Consider the following 8,812-nt stretch of genomic DNA (forward strand, 5'->3'; position numbering starts at 1 on the left):
TCCTCCCTCCTCCTCCCACTCAGAGCATCAGTTTCCTGACCACCATCCTGCCTGGTTCTGAGACTCCAAACAGACCAAGGAGTAGCGCCCCAGGAGGGGCTGGCATGTAGCAGATGCTTAAGCCTCTTGCCCTCCCCTCCTCCAGTGGAGGGAGGGATGTTCTGCGTTCCCCACCAGAGAAGCCAGATAGGGAACTCCAGGATGGAGAGGGTGGGGCTGTGAGTCAGCCTGGAGTGAGGCCTTTTGGCCCCAGGGTGCCCCCACCTGGAATTACACAGATCAGGCTCCAGTCACAGACTCCACCCCCGATCAGGACCTCCTGGGGCCACACCTGGGAGTAGCTTGCTGCTCTGAGCTTGGAGCTGCCATAGCCCTTGAGCCGGGAGGAGGGCCCACAGCCTGTTGGAGCCTCAGTTTCCCCTATCATCTTATGGGCCTTTGGACTAGGAAATTTTCATGAGAGAAAGTAGGTAAACGTGCCTTATAGAGAACATCATGATATATAGACATATAATTGTGGCTTGCTTTTGTATCATCTTTTTAAAATCGAGGTGAAATTCATGTAACATATAATTAACCATTTACAAGTGAACAATCAGTGGTATTTAGTGTATCCACCATGTTGGGCAACCACCAGCATTCTCCAGCTTCAAAAGTTTTAATCACCCCATAAAAAAACTCTATACCCATTGAGTAATCACTTCCCATTTCCCTCCTCCTCCCATCCCCCGGCAACCTCGAATCTGCTTTCTGTCTCTATGGATTTGCTTATTCTGGGTACATCATAGAAAGGGAATTACACAAAATGTGATCTTTTTGTGTCTGTTTTCTTTTACTCAACATAATGTTTTTGAAGTTCATTTACGTTGCAGTATGAATCAGTTTCTTCTTCTTCTTTTTTTTTTTTTTTTAATTTGAGACAGAGTCTTACCCTGTCACCGAGAGGCTGGAGTGCAGTGGTGCAGTCGCAACTCTTTACAGCCTTGAAGTCCTGGGCTCAAGCGATCCTCCTCCTGCCTCAGCCTTCCGAGTAGCTGGAACTGCAGGCACGCACCACCATGCCCAGCTAATTTTTATTTTTATTTTTGTAGAGATGAGGTCTTGCTATATTGTCCAGGTTGGTCATTAGGGCTGACTTCATTTCACTGTATGGATTTTTGTTGTTGTTGTTGTTTATCTGTTCACCTTTTGGCTGTTGTGAATCATGCTACTATGAACATATATGTTCAAGTTTTGGGGTGGACATATGTTTTCATTTCTCTCTTGGGTAGATACCTAGAAGTAGAATCGCCAAGTCATATGGTAATTCTGTACTTAACTTTTTAAGGAATCACCTTGCTGTTTTCCACAGAGGGCTTGCATTAATTTTCTATTAACAGGAAACCTAAACATTTATCTCACAAGTTCTTGATGCCAATAAATCATCATTTTAATCATAGTAATAAAAATAGCCAACAGTTGGTCAATTATATATTTACATACACACATGTTTAATGAGCACCTACCATATGCCAGGAACACAAGAGCTTGTTGAGTCTTATAGGGATACCATGAGGGAGGATTGTTCTATTTTCTCCTTTGGCAGTGGTAACATGTCCAGGCTTACATATCTAGTTAGTGGCAGGGCTGGAATTTGAACGCAGACCTGGCTAGCCCAGAACCCAAGCTCTCAAACACAGTGATATGTAGTTTTCTGAGCATGAGTTTCTCCATGCTGGCACTGTGTGGGGGTATTTCATACACCATCTCATCTCATCTCTCCCTCTTTTTTTTTTCTTTTTAAAGAACATTTTTGTAGAGACAGAGTCTTGCTGTGTTGCCCAGGCTGGTCTTGAACTTCTGGGCTCAAGTGATCCTCCTGCCTCAGCCTCCCAAAGTGCTGGGACTGCAGGTGTGAATCATGGCACCTGGACTACCATCTCCTTTTTGCCGGAGGGGGAAACTGGTGAGGAACGTGGACACAGACCTTCCTGGCATTGAGTGGTCAGAGTTGGAGTGGAAAAGGAACCTGAGGATGAGAGAGCAATGGTTCAGCTGAGAAGGGAGTTTGGAGAAGGCTTCCTGGAGGAGGTGTCAGTGATGCTGGGCCTTAAAGGATGCCTAGGAGTTTGCCAGAGAAGGAGTCCCAGATGGAAAGTCCTGCCAGTGCACTGATGCAGATGTGCAAAAATTCCAGGGAAATTCAGGTGACTTAGGGTGGCTGCAGTGAAGGTGATACGTTGGGGGGAATAGGAAATGAGACTGACAGTTAAGCAGGAACTGGACTGCAAAGTGAATGCACTTGTACTTTATCCTAGGAGTGACAGGGAGCCATGGGAGGTATTTGAACAAGGCAGCTATTGACCAGATCTGGGTGTCAGAAAGATCCCCATGGAACCTATCATGGAGTCCAGAGCGCGGAGAGGAGAGGAGTGACTGGACTCCTGCTTTCCTCTTCAATGCTGCCTCCTCCAGGAAGCCTGCTCTGACTTCCAACAGCCCTTTTTCTGAGCCCTCCTTAGCACCTACCACACTTTCTACCTTCTTGGTAGTTGCATGGCATGCCTCTGCTTCCCTTTCCTGCCCTGCTCAGGAGCTCCTCCAGGGAGGGCATAGAGCTGAGCCATCTGTGGGTCCCCAGCATCACCCAACTTGGGTTGGGCACAGAAAGGCAGCAGAAGAGGTGTGTTGAGTGGGAGGATGAGTGGGCAGATGATTATGTACGCAATTGGCCAATTCCTAGGCAGTGTGTGTGTGTAGGTGGCTGAGTCACATTCAGGTAAAAGTGATACCACTCGAATTTCAGATACTTCCTTCCCGGGCCTCTGCCCATTCAGCCCCAAATCTGTTCAGTATATAGAAGGAGAATCCATCCATCCATCCATCCATGCATTCATTCATCTACTCATCCATCCACCATCCACCTATCCACTCATTCATCCATCCATCCATCCATTCATCCATCCATCCACCATCCACCCATCCAACCATCCATTCATCCATCCATCCACCCACCCACCATCTATCCATCTGCTATTCATCCATCCACTTATTCTTCCATCCATGTACTACTCATCTGTCCATCTACTCATCCATCCACCCATTTATTCTTTCATTCATCCATCCTTGGATTGACTTATTTATTCATTTAATAAAAACTTATTTAGCACAATATATCAGTGATCAACATGAACCCTTCTGTTAAGGAGCTTGTAACTAAGTGGATACAATCCAGAGTGATTGCTGGGTCAGGGGTGGGGAGAAGCATTCAAGTTGAGACTACAGGATGAGGGAAGAGTGTTTGAGGCAGAGAGAGCAACTGGTGGAAAGTCTCAGAGAAGAGACAGCACGTGGTCTTTTTGAGGAGCTGAGAAAAGTTCTGTGGTGTGGCTGGGCATGGTGGCTTATGCCTGTAATCCCAACACTTTGGGAGGCTGAATTTGGAGGATCACTTGAGCTCAGGAGTTCAAGACCAGCCTGGGAAATATGGCAATACCCTGTCTATACAAAAAATTAACAAATTAGCCAGGTGTGGTGGCGTATGTCTGTAGTCCCAGCTACTCGGGAGGCTGAGGTGGGAGGATCGCTTGAATCTAGGAATTGGAGGCAGCAGTGAGCTACGATCTCACCATACACCCCAGCCTGGGTGACAGAGCGAGACCCCATCTCAAAAAAAAAAAAAAAGGTTATGTGGTGTTAGTTCTGTGATGTCGAATGGGGGATGGAAGACAGAGGTGTCTTGAGAGAGATTTGGACAAAGGCAAATCATTCAGGGCTTTGAAAATGGGCTGGTATGTGAGAGTGATGGGTGTGTGAGCAGGAAGGGGCATGGTCAGATCTGATAGTCAGATGAGATTCTCCTGGGGCTATCATGAGGGACACACTGGAGAGGGCGAGGCTGGAGGCTGGGAGCACAGGAGGTGTGATTCAGATGACCTGCTTGAGCTGGCAGAAAAAAAGGGGGTGGATTAGGGGAAGGCTCAGGTGAAGAAGGCTATTCTGGATAGACAGCTCAGCCTGATCAAAGGTTCAGAGGTGATCCCCAGCATGTGATGAGAATAAGGTTATCTGGTGTATGTTGAAGGATGAGGTGGGAGAGGCATACAGGGGCCAGATGGAATTGGGTTTCAATGCCAGGCTGAACCTGAACTTTTTACAAGCGCAATGGGGAGTCATGGGAGGCGTTTGAGCAGGGGAGGCTCATATTGAGATCAGTGTTTTATAAGGATTTTTCTCGGGTAGGTGTGGAGGATGGACTGGAGGAATACAGTGGGAGGTCAGAGCCCAGTGAGGAGGCCTAAGGAAGTCATAAGCAAAGGTCAAGAGTTAGAACTCTGTTTTGAGGCCAGGCGTGGTGGCTCATGCTTGTAATCCCAGCACTTTGGGAGGCTGAGGTGGGTGGACCACTTGAGGTTAGGAGTTCGAGACCAGCCTGGCCAACATGGTGAAACCCTGTCTCTGCTAAAAATACAAACAAATTAGCTGGGCGTGATGATGGCACCTGTAATCCCAGCTACTCGGGAGGCTGAGGCAGGAGAACCACCTGAACCTGGGAGGCAGAGGTTGCAGTGAGTGAAGATCGCACCAGTGCACTCCAGCCTGGGTGACAGAGTGAGACTCTGGAAAGAAAGAAAGAGAGAGAGAGAGAAAGTGAGAGAGAGAGAGAGAGAGAGAATGAAAGTGAGAGAGAGAGAGAAAGTGAGAGAGAGAGAGAGAAAGTGAGAGAGAGAGAGAGTAAGAAAGAAAGAGAGAAAGAAAAAGAAAGGAAGGAGGGAGGGAAGGAAGGAAGGAAGGAAGGAAGGAAGGAAGGAAGGAAGGAAGGAAGGAAGGAAGGACTCTATTTAGAGTCATCATTGGCCCTTTGCCCTCCACAGCTGCCATCGCCCCCAAGGATGACCTCTTCTATGGCTTCCTGAAACCTTGGCTAGGTGAGTGCCCAGTGGGTAGGCTGGGGCTGGGGCTTCAGACAGGAGAGGGAAGAGCGTGGGGTTCCTTGGAGGGTTTCAGAGTAACAGGAGAGGTCCCTAACCTCAGTCTTCTGGGCCCAGGGGATGGGCTGCTGCTCAGCAAAGGTGACAAGTGGAGCCGGCACCGTCGCCTGCTGACACCTGCCTTCCACTTTGACATCCTGAAGCCTTACATGAAGATCTTCAACCAGTGCACTGACATTATGCATGTGAGTCCCAAGGCTTTGTGGGAAGAGGGTGTCCTGGGAGTGAGGCTGGTCCAGGCTCCAACTCATGCATGGGCAAGCCATGTGATGTCAGGAGGACTCACTGACTTTATCTATAGAATGAACTCGTAGTGAAAATGCAGTCGGGTCCTTGTTAGGCTGACTCCCTGTCTCTGGTTTCCATGCACAGTCACCATGTATCTCTCTTCCAGGCTAAATGGCGGCGTCTGGCAGAGGGCTCAGTGGTCTCCCTTGATATGTTTGAGCATATCAGCCTCATGACCCTGGACAGTCTTCAGAAATGCGTCTTCAGCTACAACAGCAACTGCCAAGAGTGAGTGTGACCCTTCTTGGGACTGTGGAGCCAGCTGTTCTAGGGGCAAGATGGTGGCAGGAGAAAGGGAACTCCCAGGCATTAGACAACTCTGGCCTGTGGGAGCTCTGCCACGGATGGGTCGTGTGGTTCCAGGAAACTGACCATTTCTCTGAGCCTCATTTTTTTGTTAATTAAAAAAATGGACTTCATAATTCCTTCCCCAGAGTCATTGTGTGAGAATTAAATGAGATAATGTGAATCAATGGCTTGGTGTATAGTAGGTGCTTAGTAAATGTTAGTATTTTTTCATTCTACTATGAAGAGTGTGTGGTCTTTGAACAGTGTCCTCCCCACTTTCTGAGGCTCAGTTTCCTTATTTGTAAAAAAAGGATGTCAATCTCATACTCTCTGAGAGATGCTTTAAGGATAAAATGATGTAGCACTGCCCTGGCACGTAATTGATGCTCAGAGAATATTTGTTGAGTAAATGAATCAAATAATCAATGCCTTGGTTCATTCATTCATTCATTCATCAAATATTAATTATGCACCCACTATGTGCCTGGCACCATGATATTGCTGCTGAGGACAGGGTGGTGAACAACAGACAGTCACAGTTCTGTGAAGTTCATAGTCTAAGTGGGGACATAAGGAATAAGGGAGACAACTAATGCAAAGCTTGCCAAACATAGTAGGTCCTCAGTAACAAGCTAATGACTTTGTTACTCTAGGCATTATAGGGACGTGTTCCAGTTGGATAAGGCAGAGATGGTCTTAGTAATTAAATAATTAAAGATGGCTTTAGAAATTAAATAATTAATTAATCCAAGAAATATTTACTGAGTGCCTAGTAAGGGCCAGCCCTGAACTAGGTGCTGGGAACACCATAGTCAACAAGAAAGACAAGATGTTGCTTCTCTAGAACTTCCATTTCAGTAGAAAGACAGGCAGTAACCATGAACAAGTAAGTAAACAAGAAAACGACAGACTGCAATAAGGGCATAAAAACAAGCCCACTTCAGGACTGAGGACAGCTCCCTGCAAGCATGCTTCACCCATCATTATTATTATTATTGTTATTATTTTAATACAAGCTTTATTGAGAGACAATTCACATACTATACAATTTACTCACTTAAAGAATACACCTGAATTGCTTTTAGTATATCCAGAGTTGTGCAACCATTACTATAATCAATTTTAGAATATTTTCATCAATCCTCCCCCTACTCCAAGAAACTTCATACACTTTAGCAACCCTTGCCCTTTCCTTTCTCCTTCAGGTCTAGACAATCACCAATCTACTTTCTGTCTCTATAGGTTTGCCTGTTATGGATATTTCACACAGATGGAATCATACAGACTTTTGTGTCTGGCTTGTTTCACCCAGCATAATGTTTTAAAGGCTCATCCATATTGTAGCATGTATCGGTTATGTATTTCTTTTCATTGATGAATAATATTCCATTTACCTCATAATACCACATTTTGTTTATCCAGTCATCCATCGATGGACATTGTTTCCACTTTTTGACTATTGTGAATAATGCTGCTATTAACATTCATGCACAAACTTTTGTGTGAACATGTATTTTTAATTATCTTGGCTATATACCTAGGAGCAGAATTGCTGGGTCACATGGTAATTCCAATTTAAACGTTTTGAGGAACTGCTAAACTTTATTTCAGTGGGTTTCAACATGGTACAAAGTGGTTGTACCATTTTGCTCTTCCAACCAGTGAGTGTGAGAGCTCCAGTTTCTCCACATACTCACTAACACTTGCTTGTTGTTGTTGTTGTTTTGTTTGTTTGCTTTTGAGATAGGGTATTGCTCTGTTGCTCAGGCTGGAGTGCAGCCCAACACTTGTTACTATAAGTTTTGATTTTAGTCATCTTAGTGGGGTGAAGTAGTATCTCATTGTGGCTTTGATTTGCATTTCTCTGGTGACCAGTGCTGTTAAGTATCTTTTCACATTCTCATTGGTCATTTCTGCCTTCTCTGGAGAGATGCCTATTCATATCCATTGCCTATTTAAAATTAAGTTTTAAGAATTCTCTATTTATTTTAGGTACCAATCCCTTATCAGATATATAATTTGCAAATATTTTCTCCCATGCTGAGGAGTGTAACCATTTAGCTTTAGTGATGCTACAATGACTATGCCTATGTTGAAAGTCCTTATCCCTCTTTGGGCCTGTTTAAAAATATATATGGGACCGAGTGTGGTGGCTCAGGCCTGTAACCCAGCACTTTGGGAGGCCGAGGCTGGAGGATCGCTTGAGCTCATGAGTTCGAGCCTGTGGTGGGCTATGATTATGCCGCTGTACTGCAGCCTAGGTGACAGAGCAAGATCCTATCTAAAAAATAAATAAATGAAATAAAAATAGAGTTAATATAGGGTTTCTCTTTGTTATCTACTCAATGGGGAGTGAAGGCTTATATTAGCCAAGCCATGGGTCTTAGCCATGGGTCTTAGCCAAGCCATGGCTGTGCTGTGCTGGGGGAAGGGGCTACACTCATGGCTTCCTTTCTCCCTGGCAGGAAGATGAGTGATTATATCTCCGCTATCATTGAACTGAGTGCTCTGGCTGTCCGGCGTCAGTATCGCTTGCACCATTACCTCGACTTCATTTACTATCGCTCGGCGGATGGGCGGAGGTTCCGGCAGGCCTGTGACATGGTACACCACTTTACCACTGAAGTTATCCAGGAACGGCGGCGGGCACTGCATCAGCAGGGGGCCGAGGCCTGGCTTAAGTCCAAGCAGGGGAAGACCTTGGACTTCATTGATGTGCTGCTCCTGGCCAGGGTGAGGCTGGGCCCTGGAGGGTGGAGCCCTGCCCTGGATGGCCTCTCCAGGAATTGCGTATAAAATGATAAATGTTAGAACTCCATTAGGCGTTGTGGCTCACATGTGTAATGCTAGCACTTTGGGAGGCCGAGGAGGGAGGATTGCTTGAGCCCTGGAATTGGAGATCAGCCTGACAACACAGGGAGACCCTGTCTCTACAAAAAATAAATAAGTTGGGTGTGGTGCTGCATGCCTACGGTCCCAGCTACTTGGGAGGCTGAAGCAGGAGTGTGGCTTGAGCCCAGGAGTTGGAAGCTGCAGTGAGCTATGATGGTGCCACTGCACTCCAGCCTGGGCAACAGAGCGAGACTCTGTCTCAGAACAAAACAAAACAAAACAACACACACACGCAAAACAAAAAAAAATTCACATGGGTCTGGGATGGGGTCAGAACATGTAAGACTCACTGGGTGAGTTTTCTTGGGCTGCTATTACAAAGTATCACAAACTAAATAGCCTAAACATCAACAATTTATTCTCTCACAGTTCTG

At 46.0% G+C, this 8,812-nt stretch overlaps 1 protein-coding gene across 1 annotated transcript in view; it reads left to right on the forward strand.

Moving 5' to 3' along the window:
• LOC105540093 (cytochrome P450 4F22) overlaps positions 1–8,812 on the forward strand; it is a 35,699-nt gene that overhangs the window by 8,791 nt on the left and 18,096 nt on the right. The window contains exons 4-7 of the mRNA XM_011980580.1: positions 4,854–4,907; positions 5,028–5,155; positions 5,365–5,486; positions 8,012–8,279. Of these exons, the coding sequence (XP_011835970.1) occupies positions 4,854–4,907; positions 5,028–5,155; positions 5,365–5,486; positions 8,012–8,279 (572 nt within the window). The remainder of the gene's footprint in view (positions 1–4,853; positions 4,908–5,027; positions 5,156–5,364; positions 5,487–8,011; positions 8,280–8,812) is intronic.

This window comes from Mandrillus leucophaeus, unplaced genomic scaffold (assembly GCF_000951045.1).
Source record: "Mandrillus leucophaeus isolate KB7577 unplaced genomic scaffold, Mleu.le_1.0 Scaffold215, whole genome shotgun sequence".
Lineage (NCBI taxonomy): Eukaryota > Metazoa > Chordata > Mammalia > Primates > Cercopithecidae > Mandrillus > Mandrillus leucophaeus.